The sequence below is a fragment of the Phyllobates terribilis genome, unplaced genomic scaffold (genome assembly GCF_046119375.1).
Source record: "Phyllobates terribilis strain yellow unplaced genomic scaffold, ASM4611937v1 Scaffold_11__3_contigs__length_659146591, whole genome shotgun sequence".
Classification (NCBI taxonomy): Eukaryota; Metazoa; Chordata; class Amphibia; order Anura; family Dendrobatidae; genus Phyllobates; species Phyllobates terribilis.
In genome coordinates, this window is record NW_027362771.1 from 261,054,626 (window position 1) to 261,073,556 (window position 18,931).

At 44.8% G+C, this 18,931-nt stretch overlaps 1 protein-coding gene across 6 annotated transcripts in view; it reads left to right on the top strand.

Moving 5' to 3' along the window:
• Positions 1-18,931, top strand: part of RELN (reelin) — an 895,263-nt gene that overhangs the window by 376,986 nt on the left and 499,346 nt on the right. For all 6 annotated transcript variants that reach the window (XM_073652257.1, XM_073652259.1, XM_073652258.1 and 3 more), the window contains exon 5: positions 6,726-6,758. In XM_073652257.1, coding sequence (XP_073508358.1) covers positions 6,726-6,758 — 33 coding nt within the window. The remainder of the gene's footprint in view (positions 1-6,725; positions 6,759-18,931) is intronic.

Consider the following 18,931-nt stretch of genomic DNA (forward strand, 5'->3'; position numbering starts at 1 on the left):
TCAGAGCTGCCATAAACTGTTGTGAAATTGCCAAAATTCACAAAAATTTGGTTCAACTTCGCATTCCGCTAAAATTTAATGAACCTGGGCATTTGGGTTTGTTTTTAAATTTTCTTTATATTAACTATTTTTTTATCCCCTTTGAACCTGCTATTGTTTGATCACTTGCACTATACACTGCAATACCTGAGTATTGCAACAAAAATTCTGAGTGAAACTCAAAAAGAGCAGAAGAACAAAATGTCCTTTAAAACCTTCAGTTGTTATTGAAAAATACTTAAAACTAATGTCATGGAATAATAATAATAATAATTTTTATGTATATAGCGCCAACATATTCCGCAGCACTTTACAATTAAGCGAGGACGTGTACATACAATAAATTCAATACAAGGTAAGACAGTTCAAACAATAACATTAGGAGTGAGGTCCCTGCTCGCAAGCTTACATTCTACAAAGAAATGGGTGGACACAATAGGTGAAAAGTGTTTGTTATTTCAGGTCTGGCAATTATAATAAGTAGAGATTTTCATATAAAGCTGCATGATCCGGTCATCAGCCAGTATGTTTAAGTGCAATAATCAAGTATCGAGTGCAGTTACCGTGTACATGGAGGGTGTGGAGACAGATGAATAGTAGGGTGCAGATTCTGAATAATATTTAGAAGCAGGGAACAGGGGAAAGTTGGTTTATTGAGTAGTTGAGGTGGTAAGCTTGTTTAAAGAGATGGATTTTTAAAGCGCACTTGAAGACGTGGGGGCTAGGCATCAGTCGGATCGTCTGGGATAGTGCATTCCAGAGAACTGGCGCAGCACGAGAGAAGTCTTGGAGACGGAGGTGCGAGGTTCAGATTATGGGGATGTTAGTCTTAGGTCATTTGCATAATGGAGGGCACGTGTAGGGCGATAGACAGAGATGAGAGAGGAAATATAAGGCGGTGCAAAACTGTGGAGAGCTTTGTGGGTGAGAGCGATGAGTTTATATTGGACCCTGTAGCGAATGGGCAACCAGTGTAATGACTGGCACAAGATGGAGGCATCGGTGAAGCGGCTGGACAGAAATACGACCCTGGCTGCCGCATTCAGGACAGACTGGAGAGGAGAAAGTTTCGTAAGAGGAAGACCGATCAGAAGAGAGTTGCAGTAGTCCAGACAATAGTGAATAAGATTGACAGTAAGAGTTTTAGCAGTTTCAAAAGTGAGAAAAGGTCGGATTCTGGAGATGTTTTTAAGATGCAGGTGACAAGAGCAAGTGAGTGATCAGATATAGGGAGTAAAGGAAAGGTTAGTGTCGAATATGACCCCAAGGCAGCGGGCTTGCTGCTTGGAAGTTATGATTGAACCCTCCAATGTAATTTTGATGTTAGGTTAGCAGAGGGGAGAAACACAAGAAGTTCAGATTTGGAGAGATTCAGTTTAAGATAGAGGGAGGACATGATGTTAGAGACAGCACACAATCAATCCTTGGTATTTTGTATTAGGGTAGGGGTGATGTCAGGGGAAGAAGTGTATAATTGGGTGTCGTCAGCATAGAGATGAAACTTGAACCCAAATCTGCTGATTGTTTGTTCAATAGGGGCAGTGTATAGAGAGAAGAGGAGGGGGCCTAGGACTGAGCCCTGTGGAAACCCGATAGTAAGGGGACGAGGAGAGGAAGAGGAGCTGGCAAAAGATACAGTGAAGGAGCGGTCCGAGAGGTAGGAGAAGAACCGGGAGAGAACGGTTTCCTGGAGGTCTATAGAGCGGAGCTGGTGATCCTATAGGAGGAGGCCTATAGGAGGAGCTGGTGATCCACAGTGTCAAATGCTGCAGAGAGATCCAGGAGAATCAGAAGGGAGCAGTGACCTTTGGATTTAGCTGTTAGTAGATCATTAGAGACTTTAGTGAGGGCAGTTTCAGTGGAGTGTGAAAAGCGGAAACCAGATTGTAGAGGGTCGAGGAGAGAGTTATCTGAGAGATAGCGGATTAGACGGGAGTGGAGCAAGCGTTCCAGGAGTTTAGAGATGAAAGGAAGGTTAGAGACAGGTCTGTAGTTAGCAGTGCAGTTCTGGTCCAGGGATGGCTTTTTAAGAAAAGAGGTTATGATGGCATATTTAAATGAGGAGGGAAAGATACCTGAAGAAAGAGAGAGGTTAAATATTTAGTCAGGTGAGTAGTGACCACCGGTGAGAGGGACTGCAGGAGATGTGAAGGAATGGGGTCACTTATGCAGGTTTTAGGCCGAGAAGTAGCAAGGAGCTGGGTAACTTCTTCTTCTGTAACAGGCTCAAAGAAGGAAAGTGAGCTTTTAGTGCGGCAGGAAAAAGGATCCAGGGACTGGGGAGATTGGGCTGAGATGTCCTGATGGATGTGGTTGATTTTTTCTAGGAAATAAGTGGCCAGATCCTCACCGCTGAGGTTGGTGATGGGGGACTGTGCTTTAGGGCTCAGAAGGGAGTTTAAGGTTTCAAAAAGTCGTTTTGGATTGTTGGATAGTGAAGTGATGAGGGTGCTGAAGTAGGATTGTTTGGCCAGATGAAGGGCAGAGTTATAGGTTTTGAGCATGAATTTATAGTGGATGAAATCCTCTGCTAAAAGAGATTTTCTCCACTGACGCTCAGGTTACCTTGAGCAATGCTGAAAAAAACGGGTTTGCATTGTGTGCCAGGGCTGCCGTTGTCTGTGTTGGGTCTTTCTGTGTGTAGAAGGTGCTGCTTCATCTAGGGCACTCTTCAGTATATTATTGTAGTATGACAACGCTAAAGATGTGTGGAGATTGTCCATAAGCTGCTGTGTATTAATGGTGCGTGTATTCCTATAAGTGTGGTAAGTGGGGGTGTCTCGGGTGAGGCGATATTTCTTGACAGAGAAGGAAAGTAGGTTGTGGTCCGAGAGCGGGAAAGGGGAGTTAGTAAAGTCGTGCAGCGAGCACAGACGGGAGAAAACTAGGTCCAGAGTATTCCCGTCTTCATGTGTTGGAGAATTAGTAAACTGTGAGAGGCCGAATGAGGAAGTTAGAGAAAGTAGATGAGAGGCAGATTGGGAGAGGGGATCATCAATGGGGATGTTAAAGTCTCCCATGATGAGGGTGGGTATGTCACAGGATAGAAAGTGAGGAAGCCAGGTGGCAAAGTGATCCAGGAACTGGCGGGAGGAGCCTGGAGGGCGATACACAACCACCACTCGCAGTGAGAAGGGTTTAAAGAGTCTGATGGTATGGACTTCAAAGGAAGGAAACATAAGTGAGGGAACCGGAGGGATGACCTGGAAAGCACATTGTGATGAAAGGAGCAAACCAACACCTCCACCTTGTCTATTCTCAGGTCTGGCAGAATGTGAAAATTTCAGTCCACCTAAAGAGAGAGCAGCAGCAGTGGTGTCTGACTTCTGGATCTAGGTTTCTGTAATAGCCAGAAGGTTAAGGGAATTAGAAAGGAAAAAATCGTTAATGTAAGTTAGTTTGTTAAACACAAACCATGCGTTCCAGAGAGCACAGTGGAAAGTAATAGGAGAAGGCATGCACTGAATGTTAATAAGATTAGCAGGGTTTCTATATGCAGCTGGATGAGAGTAGTGTATGCTAGTGGAGGGAGGCCCAGGGTTGGGGGAGATGTCACCAGCGACTAGGAGAAGGAGAAAAAAGAGAGAGAGCAGGTGGTGCAATGATTTGTATGAACGTTTTGAGTGCTGTATGAAGGTAGTGGATGGTTTGGAGTGGGTGAGAAATGTCAGTAGAGCCTCAGAGTTATACATGGGAGAGGGGAGAAGGGAGATGTGGATATGGAGAGAGTGCACAAAAAGTGTTAAAGGGCGGGCGAGATGTGAGAAACCAGAAGTTAAAACAAGTAAGAAGCAGAATGCTATGACCAATGCACAATGCAATACAACTGACCAAGAAGCAGCAAGTTTGTATGAATATCTTATGCACCTTACCTGTCTCCTGCCCTGTCCAACTGCCATTGTATAACTGCTTATTAAAAGCACTTTAAGCTATTGCACGTAAAGTCTATTGCACACATGACCCAGCACGCGTGCTATCCTGAGCCCGAGCTGAATATATATGAATTGAAATGTCTGCTCACATCCAGCATCAGTTGGCGTGCTGAGTAATTAGCCAATTAGCACAAGGCCAGAGCCTGGCTTTACTATGCAGGATAAGGATAAACAAACCAGTGTACATAAAACAGTGAAATAGATCGCTTTGAACACTTTAAAAGAGAAAGCACATGTAAATAGTTAATGTAATTGTACAAGCTAACTCACAGAATAGGACACAGTTGGCCTTGCACTAAGTATTGCACCTGTAAAGCAGAATAGAATTGGTTAATCTATTTACATACATTGCGGCTGTAACGGACTACGCCAGACATAATAAATGTATCCGTACAATATATACACACTCACACAAACTAGCAAACTAAAAAGTAGGCATATTAAGTAAAGGGTGAAAATAGTTTTTGTAATTTTTAGCAAAAACATTTGAGCTCTATGTCCTTATGCTGAAGGTTTTTGTGGCAATTGTTTATCTGAAGAGTGTCGCTGTTATTATAATTTTGCTTCCAGATGTATAGTGAATTTAACAACTTCCTATGAAGCCCAGTCACAAACTTCAATTCATAGGAGCACCAAGATGGCTCAAGAGGGACTTCGAGAAGGGCTCATGGCTGTCATGGTAAACCATTGCAAGGGGGATGATGTGTGCCCAACCAGACCTCACACCATCTAGAACCACTTAAATGCTGCTGCTGTTAGAATAACAATTAGCACATGTCTAAGTATCAAAATCGATGCATACCACATCAGACTAAATATAACAACACAACCTCAGATACAGGTATTCCAAGGGTTAACGAAGAGATATATGCTGAAAATGTCTTAAAATAATTAATTTTATTCAAACAATATATTAAAAACAATTATTAAACATAAAATAGCAGGGAGAGTCCGTATCAACGAACCATATGTGAACCAGTCCAAAAATATTGTAACTAAAGGCTATGGGAAATATCAAAATCCACATTTGGACTCTAACCAGCATTGAATAGTAAGTTCAACAGACCTTGGGCCATACTGTAGATCAGGAGGTATACATATAAATGCCTTAGAAAAAACGCACTAAGCACTTTACATTAGGCTGTTTTCATTAGATCTATTTATACTTACCTTGCTACTAACCATATATTGGATTGTGAGGGTGGATCAAGGTTTATATACAGGTTCATCTCACTAAGTGAAACTCATTTATTATATAGAGTCATTACAAACAGAGTGATCTATTTCAAGTGTTTATTTCTGTTAATGTTGATGATTATGGCTTACAGCCAATGAAAACACAAAAGTCATTATCTCAGAAAATTAAAATGATTAATAAAATACACCTGCAAAGGCTTCCTAAGCATTTAAAAAGGTCCCTTAGTCTGTTTCAGTAGGCTCCACAATCATGGTGAATACTGCTGACTTGACAGATGTCCAGAAGGCAGTCATTGACACACTCCACAAGGTCCCAGAGTTCCAATTTTCATTTGAAAATCAAGGTCCCAGAGTTTGGAGGAAGAGTGGAGAGGCACACAATCCAAGCTGCTTGAGGTCTAGTGTGAAGTTTCCACAATCAGTGATGGTTTGGGGAGCCATGTCATCTGCTGGTATAGGTCCACTGTGTTTTATCAAGACCAAAGTCAGCGCAGCGGTCTACCAGGAAATTTTAGAGCACTTCATGCTTCCCTCTGCTGACAGGATTTTTGGAGATGGAAATTTCATTATAAAGCAGGACTTGGCACCTGTCCACACTGCCAAAAGTACCAATACCTGGTTTAAAAACAACAGTATCACTGTGCTTGATTGGCCAGCAAAGTCGCCTGACCGTAACCACATAGAGAATCTATGGGGTATTGTCAAGAGGAAGATGAGAGACACCAGACCCAACAATGCAGACGAGCTGAAGGCTGATATCAAAGCAACCTGGGCTTCCATAACACCTCAGCAGTGCCACAGGCTGATCGCCTCCATGCCACGCCGCATTGATGCAGTAATTGATGCAAAAGGAGCCCCGACCAAGTATTGAGTGCATTTACTGAACATACATTTCAGTTGGTCAACATTTTGGATTTTTAAATCATTTTTCAAGCTGTTGTTATAAAGTATTCTAATTTACTGAGATAATGACTTTTGTGTGTTTCATTGGCTGTAATCCATAATCATCAACATTAACAGAAATAAACACTTGAAATAGATCACTCTCTTTGTAATGACTCTACATAATATATGAGTTTCACTTTTTGTATTGAAGAACTGAAATAAATTAACTTTTTGATGATATTCTAATTTAGTGAGATGCACCTGTATGTCCACTAAACATTATCATAGATTGTTCAGTGTGCATCATTTACTGTTATCTGCTTTGTAAACTGGCTATTAAACAACCACCGATAAAGATTTAAGGACCCATAGAACACAGATTTTAGTAGGTGATTGGACTATCAGGTGACCTGAGATAGAATGAATTATAATGGGTATACAGTAGTTACTTTAATCTCATTCAGAAAGAAACTGATCTGACTCTTTCACTTCAAAGTGAAATTACTGAAAAATGGAAAATGAGGCAATAAAAAGTAAGAGGGATCATGTAACAGAATTTCTACAATGATAGTCCATTGTAATAATCTGATATTGATTATACCCTTCACCAATTACTGACCTGTAGAGCTATATCAAAATTTGTACTGAACATGTTTGATTTTTTTATTTCAGCTCCAACAGAAGCACCTTTACGTCCAAATTTATGTAAGTATTACGGTAGTTACTAAATTAAAATGTTGATACATGATCTGACTTAAAATGTGGCTTTTCTCTCCTGTTTATTTTCTTTTGTTTAGGAATTATTATAGATTTTTGATAAATGTTTCTTTTGCATACTGTTCATTGGTGACCTTGTAAACTCCAATCATTGGTCTTAGATCTCAGCAGTTTTTGGCTTTGTATATAATAGAGTTTCCTCCTCTGGTAGAGCAGTACTGTGAATTCGCATTTAGCAAAGAAATAATAGAAGGGAATTGATTTTTATTTTTAACAAAGCAGTCAACAGACAAAAACTAAAAGCGAACTGACCTATTTTATTTGACTTCTTTGGTCTATAATTTTATTAAAGAAAAACAAAAGCATCATAGACTTTTTTTTATGAGAGATCAAGGGTCACTTTGTAATTCTCTGTTGATGCTCCTTACTGCCTTTTTGTTCTTGCATTCAGTGGGTGTATGCAATTTAGCTCTAGTACAGGGAAGGACACTACATTGTGCTCGTCTCTTCAAAGTGCTATTATTTCAGAATTTCATAGAATGAAAGCACATAAAAATGAAAGTTGTGATGCAGTATAACTTGTATGAAAACATGTTGTATTAGTGAAATTATAATCTCTTCTGTTGTATTAAAACAGTATCTGCTCTATATTAGCCATTGTTCCTATGCTGAAAAGCTCAGTCTGGCAGGATTACAGTGTGATTGGCAAATCTGATATGACATTTTACTATAGCGCAAACTTCTGTTAGGCGATTGCTGCACATAGCTTTAGGTGCAGGAAATATATAGATGTAGAAAGTGTTAACATCACAAATAACATGTTACATATCATGATGCAGCACACCTTGATTTGCTGTATTACACAGCACAAGTCATTGAAAATATTTGGTCCATCATGATGTTATAAAGCTTTAAGGCAGGTTTCACACATTCTTGTTTTGCGGTCTGTACTTGGACTATGAAGCATAGACTGGCCTAGGGTCTCCTGACCTGAACTCAGCAGTCTCATACTCATATATCGGGCTGCCAAATTCAAGTCAAGAGACCTGCAACCATTTCTTGCATCGCGGTTTGATTATGGCCCTTGAAACATGGGTGTGTGAAACTGTCCTAAGTGTTAGGTTAACTTTTGCAGCTTCTGTGATTTTCACAAGTGTACAGTGGCTTGTGAAAGTATTCACCTCTCTTGGCTTTTTACCTATTTTATTACATTACAACTTGTGTTTAAGTATTTTTTAATCCGATTTGGTTGTGATGCGAGCACTAAATAGTCTAAGTTAGTGAAGTGAGAAAAATATAGGTATAAACTAAATTTATGGGATCAAATAACTAAAAACTGGCATGTGAATATGTATTCACCCCTTTTGCTATGAAGCCCCTAAAAAATTCTGGTACAAGCAATTACTTGCAACTACATGCTTAGTGAAAGGAAGTCCATCTGTTTGCAATCTAAGTGTCATATGGTCTGTCAGTATATACACACCTTTTCTGAAAGGCAATAGAGGCTGCAACACCATTATGCAAGTGGCACCATTAACCAAACAACACCATAAAGACCAAGGAGATCTTCAAACAAGTCAGGGACAAATTTGTTGAGGAATACAAGTCAGGGTTGGGTTATAAAAAAATATCCCAATCTCTGATGATTCCAAGGAGCACCATCAAATCCATTATCATCAAATGGAAAAAACATGGTACCACAACAATATAAACCTAAAAAAATGGCCAAAACCCAGTAGGTCCCGTAATCCCTATCATAATGGCACAACAAAAACTGAAGATATAGATAAAGATTTTGGCACTCTATAAGTTATCGAAAATTTCTGTACATCTTGAATAGGACAAGTAATAATCACAGGCTAACTGCAAAACACCGAAAAAGGGATAAGTAGAAAATAATTGTACTTTATTGAAGAATATATTAAACAGTAAAAAAGTATACCATCATAAGGGGATAACAATTGGAGAAAGGTACAGCTAAAGAAGGAAAGAAACAGGCTAAGATGGTAATAGTGCCTGTACAGAGACCTGTGTCCCCTATATCTGGCCCATAGTATAATTGCCTCTGTAGTATATAATCCAAACCAAATTACAAATATATATTGGAATAATAAGGAATCTCAGAATAGTCAAAGATGGGATGCGTATAACTTCAGCCCTACAAAGGGAGATATAATGTATAATAGCTTATAACAGATGGGAGAGATGTATATCCTCAAGCATCTATCACAAGATACCATATATGAGGATCAGCCCCAACCCAAGGCTAGAATATCAAACATCAAATTATAGGCATACAAAAATGCTATGTGCATGAGGTGCTAATGCTCTAATTTAAGTACTAGGGTGTAAACTGCTTGTAAGGGGTTCCCTACCAAAAAATCGTATTGCATCTGAGGGCAGAGCACTAATGACAGTCCATCTGCTGGTCAATTACTCCCTATGCGTACACATAACTTACTGTCATTAGAATAGATGACTATTCAAATAAAAAATGAACATCCATTACCTTGGGTCATGGTGGAAAAGGGGCATACGAAGAGACACACTGCAGAGCCCCGACGCGCTAATATTGAATCATATCACAATGCAGGAAATGCATATATACACTGCTATATATGCTTCCATTATCACCCTAGCCTTGATTTATTATCTTTTGTAGACTGTCATGTTAATAAGTTCGTCCAAAATTTCTATCCTTCCATTGCTATAACCTTTACCAGTGTCATATTCTCTTTTTTAGCTCATGAGGCGGGGTAAGCTGTAGGAGCATGGTGAACTGGCCATTTGGAATGCTTAGACAGTCTTGTCCTGCCTAAATATTCGGTACACGCATGCAATACCTTACACTCCTGGCAGCTTCTATTTTCAAATGGATGCGCTTCCACGCATGCTCTGTTCTGCCTTGATGACGCAGCAGATGTATCGTGTTGCCACGGTGATGGAGCAGATGAGGGATGCCCTCCTCCCTGTCATGCGCAGTCCGCGGCGTCCCACGTCACCCACGTCACTATTGGAGTAAGCCTGTGACTATTACTTGTCCTATTCAGGATGTACAGGAATTTTCGGTAACTTATAGAGTCCCAAAATCTTTCTCCATATCTTCAGTTTGGAATGGTACCATAACAGACCTGCAAAGAGAGGGCCGCCCACCAAAACTCTCAGTCTGGGCAAGGAGGGCATTATTCAGAGAGGCAGCACAGAGACCAATGGTAACCCTGAAGGAGCTGCAGAGTTTCCAAGCAGAGACTGGGGTATCTGTTCATACGACCACAAAAAGACGTACACTCTATAGAGGTGGCCTTTATGGAAAATTAGGCAGAGAAAAACCTTTACTTACACACAAAAATTGTAAGGCTTGTTTTCAGCTTGCCAAAAGACATGTGGGAGACTCCCCAAATGTATGGGGGAAGGTGCTGGGGTCACACAAGACAAAAATTGAACTTTTTGGCCACCAAGGTAAACGCTATGTCTGGAGCCAAACCAACACATCTCATCACTCCAAGAACACCATCCCCACAATGAAACATGGTGGCAGTATCTTGCTGTGGGGATGTTTTTCGGCAGCAGAGGCAGGGAAAATGGTCTGAGTCGAAGGGAAGATGGATGGTGGGAAATACAGGATCATATTCTTGAGCAAAACCTGTTTCAGTCTGTAAGTGATTTAAGACTGGGACAGAGGTTTACCTTCCAACAAGACAATGACCCAAAGCAAACTGCTAAAGAAACACTCGAGTGGTTTAAGGGGAAATGTGTAAATGTTTTTGAGTGGTCTATTCAAAGCCCAGACCTTAATCCAATTGAAAATCTGTGGGTTAGACTTGAAGATTGCTGTTCACCAGAGGAAACCATCTAAAGTGTCCTTCACACGTCCGTTTTGTATGTGCGTATGCAGTCCGTTTTTAAAGACCGCAAATACGGACATACACCCACTCATTTTATTCATGTCAGGTTTTTCACACGTAAACATGTGTCCATGTGAAAAACCGGCAGACCTGTCAGCTTTTTTGCGCTGCACACGCAAAATGCACGCTGCACACTGATGACATTCGTGTGTCATCAACGTGACACATACCGGCGCCTGGAAATCAGTTGTATAGTTTACGCTGTTCCCCGGCACTGGCTGCTGAAGGCAGCTCTCATCATTGTCCCCTGCTCGCGCTGAGATCAGCTCAGCCCATAGAGCTCAACAGCTCATTTACATATTAAGAAAAATGTGGATATCTCTGGAATAAGACATTGGATCACAGATATCAAGGTATTATTTTATTCAACTTCCTATGATCTATACACACATAAACAACCTAGAAGGGTTTACCCTACTGATAGGTTCCCTTTAAGCAATTTGGCTCTAGTCCTGTAGCAAAAAACTTGATTCTAAATGGCCTCCTAACTAGAGATGGGTGAACCCGAACAGTAAAGTTCGGGGTCCATACCAAAAACCTACTTTTCGGGCACGGACCCCAAACACGGATTTCCTCAAGAAGTCCTCAGGAAGTCTGTGTTACTATTCGGATCCGGGTGTTTCCCGAGCTGTCATCTGCGTGACAGTGCGGGAAACAGGGTCTTTGATTGTTACCGCCCATCAGAGCGCTGCGGGATCGCGCTGCCAGATGTAAAAAGTTTACCGATGGTCACAGGCGTCGGCAAATGAGACTACTACCCCCATCAGCTGACACCTGCTGTCACTGTAAACAGCGAGAGCAGGTGCCGCTGATGGGAGAAGTAGTCTCTCATAAGCCGGGGCCTGTGCGCCAAGTAAAAAAAAAAAAGTTTAAATTAATAAATAAATATTCAAATAAAAATGAAAAAACACAGTTATACACACCTACACCTAATCCCCGATGCCTTTGTCCCCGGTAAGAAATAAAAAAACACCATAATACTCACCTTAACTAGTGTTGAGCGAATTTGTTCGGCATTTCAAATTTGGGTTCGTGTTCGGGGTTCCGGCTTGTTTGTGCCAAAAAATTAGCTCCGCCCATGAGCAGCCCTGATTTGCCACGCTGTCACGCAGATGCCTTAAATGAGATCACCGGAGCTCATCAAAAGATGAACTCCTGTGACCTCACTCACAGCAGCTCAGCGCTATACAATGACACATGAGTGATTAGACTCCTGTAGAGCAGTCATATCTGATGATGTGACTGTTCTACAAGTGAGATTGGTGTGGGTCAGTATGGATTAATTCATCACATCAGACAGGTGAGGCATATGGTTGTTTTTGTGTTTTTTTTACAGGTGACAATGGCTTCAAATGGATTGGGCATTAGGTGAGTATAGATTGCTTTAATATTTTCTGTTTGTTTTTTTACAGGGGACAATGGCTTCAGAGGATTAGGCGTTAGTTGTGTATAACTGTGTTTTTTATTTTTAAATAAATATGTAAAAAATGGTGTGGACTTTTATTTAAAATAAAGGATTTTATTCTTGCCATGTCTTTATTTAAAAACTTTTACTACAGTGGGGAAAAAAGTATTTAGTCAGCCACCAACTGTGCAAGTTCTCACACTTAAAAAGATGAGAGAGGCATGCAATTGACATCATAGGTAGACCTCAACTATGAGAGACAAAATGAGAAAACAAATCCTGAAAATCACATTGTCTGATTTGGAAAGAATTTTTTTTTTAAATTTTGATGGAAAATAAGTATTTGGTCAATTACAAACAAGCAAGATTTCTGGCTTTCACAGACCTGTAACTTCTTCTTTAAGAGGCTCCTCTGTCCTCCACTCATTACCTGTAGTACTGGCACCTGTTTGAACTTGTTAGCAGTATAAAAGACACCTGTCCGCAACCTCAAAAAGTCACGCTCCAAACTCCACTATGGTGAACACCAACTATGGTGAAGACAAAATTGTAGCCCTGCACCAGGCTGGGAAGACTGAATCTGCAATAGACAAGCAGCTTGGTGTGAAGAAATCAACTGTGGGAGCAATAATTAGAAAATGGAAGACATACAAGACCACTGATAATCTCCCTCGATCTGGGGCTCCACACAAGATCTCACCCCGTGGGGTCAAAATGATCTCAAGAACGGTGAGAAAAAATCTCAGAACCACACGGGGGCATCTAGTGAATGACCTGCAGAGAGCTGGGACCAACGTTACACAGGCTACCATCAGTAACACACTACGCCGCCAGGGACTCAGATCCTGCAGTGCCAGACGTGTCCCCCTGCTTAAGCCATTACATGTCCGATCCCATCTGAAGTTTGCTAGAGAGCATTTGGATGATCCAGAAGAGTATTGGAAGAATGTCATATGGTCAGAAGAAGCCAAAGTAGAACTGTTTGGTAGAAACACAACTCGTCGTGTTTGAAGGAGAAAGAATGCTGAGTTGCATCCAAAGAACACCATACCTACTGTGAAGCATGGGGTGGCAACATCATGCTTTGGGGTTATTTCTCTGCCAAGGGACCAGGACGACTGATCCATGTACATAAAAGAATGAATGGGGTCATGTATCGTGATATTTTGAGTGCAAACCTCCTTCCATCAGCAAGGGCATTGAAGATGAAACGTGGCTGGGTCTTTCAGCATGACAATGATCCCAAGCACACCGCCAGGACAACGAAGGAGTGGCTTAGTAAGAAGCATTTCAAGGTCTTGGAGTGGCCTAGCCAGTCTCCAGATCTAAACCCTATAGAAAACCATTGGAGGGAGTTGAAAGTCCGTGTTGCCCAGCGACAGCCCCAAAACATCACTGCTCTAGAGGAGATCTGCATGGAGGAATGGGCCAACATACCAGCAACAGTGTGTGCCAACCTTGTGAAGACTTACAGAAAACGTTTGACCTGTCATTGCCAACAAAGGATATATAACAAAGTATCGAGATTAAATCAAATCCCAATCAGACAATGTGATTTTCAGGATTTGTTTTCTCATTTTGTCTCTCATAGTTGAGGTATACCTATGATGTCAATTACATGCCTCGCTCATCTTTTAAAGTGGGAGAACTTGCACAATTGGTGGCTGACTAAATACTTTTTTTCCCCACTGTATGTGGTTAGTAATGTGGGCGTCTTATAGACGCCTCTCCATTACTAACCTGGGCTTCATGTCAGCTGCCAATACAAGGCTGACATGGACCCCAACCCTATTATCCTACTTGGCACTGCACCAGGGCAAGTAGGAAGATCGAGGCTAAGCGCCAGATTTGGCGCATCTTATTGATCTGCCATTTCTGGGGCTGCTGAGGGCTGATGTTGTTAGCCTCGGAGGGGGCTATTATCCATGGCCGCTTCCCTGCCTATTATTATCTATCTATATATCTATCATATTATTAGATAGACAGATAGATAAGAGATGGTTAGATGGATAGATAGACTGATAGATAATAGATAGATAGACTGATAGACAGATAGATATATATGTGGCACCCCAGGGGTCTGGTTTCCACAGTAACAGCAATGTTATGTCTGAGAGCAGGTGGGAGGTCTCTTGGTCAGGGATCCTATGCATGCCACACCTCCTGCCCAGTCCTGGGAGGGGAAGAACTTCCCCTATATAAACCTAGGGCTGAGGCAGGGTTAGTGAGTAGAGAAGAAGTAGAGACAGAGAAGAGAAGCAGATCTAGGAAAAGAACATCAGGAGCTCTGTGGGAGCAGTGCTATAAGGAGTCAGGGGCTGGCAGCTGCAGAGCTCGCCCTGACTGAGAAGCTATCACCGGACCCGGAGTCCGAGGCTGTGGGGACTAATCTTTACCCAGCAGCAGAAACCGCCCGGCAGGGGATTTCAGGTCCTCTGGCCAAGAAACCCGAAGGCACGGTCACACGCGTGGGACCAGCACCGCCGTCGTGGAGCGGACGCCACTAGAAGGCCCCGAGTCACCGGCCATACGGGTGAGCACCACACGGTACACTCAGGGACGTGGGCTACTTATACCCGCCTCTAGCAAGGTAGCCAGAAGAGTACAGTCAGTTTGGGAGGCCTACAACTCCGCCTGGCCAGGGGAGATCCCATCTGCTCAAGGACTGACCAGGCCCCGATCGCTAGCCAGTACTCCGGGAGGGTCTATCTTTATCACCAGTAAAGACCCTGAATTACACCGCATCGTCTCTGAGTGATTCCTGCTACCCCCATCATCCACGTCGGCTGCCCTGAGGCCATACCCCTCCCGTTGGGGGTGATACTATCACGCTGCACAATCCTACCACCGGCCTCAGCGGTCTGCCCTGCAGCGGCAGCTCCTTCGCTGCATTCAACGGGTGGCGTAGTCGTCCAACATCTACCGCTAATACATCGCCGCTCAGTTTGACTCCCTGGGCACGGACCGGGTCACCGCCACGAGACTACAACCCTCAACAGATCCGGCTCCGGGTAAGCTCCCGTGCACGCGATGCCGCGCGACGAAGGCCCAGGGGTGCGTCAACTTTTGGCGTAGTCGGCAGGATTTCGTGCCCGCAACCACCGGGTACTGCGTGCCTGAAAAAGACTGTTCAAACTTACCTGTGGTGAAGATTCCCGCCATCCGGCGCCATCTTCCGCTTCCTTCCCGCCATCGGTGGAGTTTTCCCGCCATCCGGCGCCATCTTTAGCCTTCTTCCCGCCATACGTGGAGTTTTCCCGCCATTGGACGCCATCTTGAGGACGCCGCGCGGGAAGAAGAGGGGCGTGGACTCCGAAAGCGCGCGAGAACTGAAGCCCCGCCTCACGTCCGGACGTTGCGTAAGGTCCTGGAAGGAGCCCAGCAGACGCCGACGTCACAGGAGCGCGACGGAAGGTCCTCAACCCTGACGATCCACTGCGGAGCCACGGCCTACGGAAGAGGATCATCGCAAGGTAGGCCACGGTGCACTAGGGGGGAGAAGGATGCCGGATACGGAGGAGAGCTTCACCGCTTCAACCCCCGCCAGCGCCACCGCTGTTGCGGTCATGCCTTTCACCATGCCCTATATCCCGGGGGCAGCCTGGCTACCCCAGTACTCAGGGGAGTCACATACCCTGCATGACTTTAGAGAAAAGCTGGATAGCCTCTTCCAGGTGTATCCCCTCACAGAAGAGCAAAAAGTGAGCATCCTGGTGGCCCAATTAACCGGGGCAGCCCAAAGGGAGGTAAAGTCCTGGCCACCTGGGGGAAGGACTGTTGCAGGGATACTAACCCGGCTGAGGGACACCTTTGATACCCGCACCTCAGCCGAGATCAAGCTTAGATTCTACGGGTGCAAGCAGCGAGCACACGAGAGTATAAGGGACTATGCCCTGAACCTACAAGAGGCCCTGAGAGCCATTAAGCAGACCGACCCTGACGGCGTGGGAGACGAGGACAGGCTGTTGACTGAACAATTTATAGAGGGTTTATATTGCAATGCCCACCGGACCCAGTTGCGGGCAATGGCCTTACAGGACCCTCATCTGGGATTTGCACAGTTCAAGGACAGAGCCATCCGGGTGCTCCGAGAACCGGCACCAGGTGGCGTTGTGACCCACAGACGCCCCACTACCACTTACCACCAGGAGGCGGCACCCTTGTCGGCAGGGCCTGTGGGAGCTGATGCGCAGGCTTTGAACAATGACCCGGCTCCAGACCTGCACCATCAGGTCCAAGAGCTAGCTAAAAGCGTTGCCGCGCTAACCCGAACTGTGCAGTCTTTACAGGTTTCCACTCCAGGGAAGATCCAGCTGGCATCCGGACCAGAGGACATCCCGTGGCGTCGACCAAGGAGGACCCCACCGGCCAGAGGAAGACACAGCGACCGATACAACGAGGACGGACAACCCATCTGCCGCCGCTGCAATCAACCCGGACATATGGCAAGGTACTGTCCTTTAAACTGGCACAACCTGGGGTAGAGGGCCAAACCCCAGGAAAAAGATCATCAGGCCCATCGAACTGGCGCGACAAATATGTGGGAGGACGTCCAGTCTTGCCTGTGGTACTGGATGGCATCCCCATGAGTGCCCTACTGGACACCGGGTCACAGGTTACCACTATCCCGTACGTGCTCTTCAAGCAGTACTGGAATGACTCGGATATCACCCGCTACCCTGACGACGACTTGAGTATCATCGCCAGCAATGGTCAGCCCGTGCCACAGATTGGATTTAAAGAGGTGACCATTAAAATCGGTAGAGTCGAATTGGCGGCACAGGGACTGATCATTGTAGACATTGACAAGCACGAGAGTCACCCAAAGATAACTCTAGGAACTAATGTAATTGAAAATTGTCTTGCAGAGGTGATTTTCCTTTTACAGCAGGTTGCCAAGAACGCCAGCTCCGGCCAGCAGCGAGTGCTCCAGAAAGAGATCCGGGCACTGATGCGACGGCAACAGATAGAACTCTCCGGTGGTGAGATTGGTAGCGTAAGAATGTGTGACCCTTTTCCTATTGCCATGCCCCCAAAAAGTGAAATGATGATTTGGTGCCGGGCAGCTATTGGTCTGAGAGGTAGAGATTACCAGGCAATGGTAGAACCAGTTTACTCAGACAGTAGGCCCACCATTTTGACAGCACGGGGGGTGATCAATGTACGCCATGGGAGGGTGCCCGTTCGCATAATAAATATCGGGAAGAGGGAAGTGTACCTGCCCCGGTATGCCACGCTAGCCAAATTGTATACTATCAATCAAAATTCCATACAGTCCGTAGAACCCTTGCCTCCATCTTCCCCGGAGGAAAGTAACGGCTCTAAGGAAATAATGGAGGACTGGTGTCAGCAACTACATTTGGGTACTGACTCCACTCCCTCACACCAGAGACAGGGAGTCTATCGGGTGGTTCAAGAGTACGAGAGAGTGTTTAGTAAACACCCGTTAGACTTCGGGCGAGTCAAGGGGGTAGAACACCACATCCCCACGGGAGACCATCTTCCCATAAAAGAGAGGTATCGACCCGTACCCCCTGCACACTACCAACACGCCAAGGGGATGCTTAGGGACATGAAGGAGGCTGGGGTGATCTGGGATAGCTGTAGCCCCTGGGCAGCTCCACTAGTCTTAGTCAAAAAGAAAGACAACACCATGAGGATGTGTGTAGATTATCGGAAAATCAACCGTATCACACACAAGGATGCGTACCCCTTACCAAGGATAGAGGAGTCTTTGGCTGCTTTAAGATCTGCTAACTTCTTCTCTACCTTGGATCTCACTAGCGGGTACTGGCAGGTTCCTGTAGCAGAGGCGGACCGGGAGAAGACCGCATTCACCATCCCGATGGGACTTAGCGAGTTTACCTGCATGCCGTTCGGACTCTGTAACGCACCAGGAACCTTTCAACGATTAATGGAGTGCTGTCTGGGCCACAGAAACTTCGAGACGGTCCTGTTGTACCTGGACGATGTCATCGTATATTCCAAGACTTATGAGGACCACCTGAAACACCTGGCGGAAGTGTTCGAAGCTCTGGCAAACTACGGCCTAAAGGTAAAACCCTCCAAGTGTCACCTCCTAAAACCAAAGGTGCAGTACCTGGGACACGTGGTGAGCGCTGACGGAGTGGCTCCCGACCCTGATAAGATCACTGCAATTAAGGAATGGCCAAGTCCCTCCAGTGTAAAGGAAGTGCGGCAGTTCCTCGGGTTGGTAGGCTATTACCGCAGATTCATCCCCGGTTTCACCAAAAAGGCAGCTCCTATGCAGGACCTCCTGATAGGCCAGTCCCGGAAGGCCAAGAACCAGAAGCCGCCCTTCAAATGGGAGAAGTTAGAAGAAGAGTCCTTCCGCCAGCTGAAGATGGCCCTCACGGGGGATGAAATCCTGGCGTACCCGGATTACAGCCAGCCCTTTATCCTCTACACCGATGCAAGTAACATCGGGCTAGGAGCCGTACTGTCCCAGATCCAGCAGGGGAAAGAACGAGTAATCGCTTACGCCAGTCGAAAACTGCGACCCACCGAAAGAAACCCTGAGAATTACAGCTCATTTAAGCTAGAGTTCCTGGCAGTGGTGTGGGCAGTCACCGAACGCTTTAAGCACTACCTCGCTTCTTCCCGGTTCACCGTGTACACGGATAACAACCCGTTGACACACCTGGACACGGCAAGACTCGGTGCCCTAGAGCAGAGATGGATGGCCCGTCTGTCCAACTACGAGTTCACAATCAAATACCGGGCAGGACGCTCCAATACCAACGCGGACGCCCTGTCCAGGATGCCAAACCTACCGGACGTAGGAGAAGATCCAGAGGGATTGGAAGAAGTCGAACTCCCCGCGTTCCACC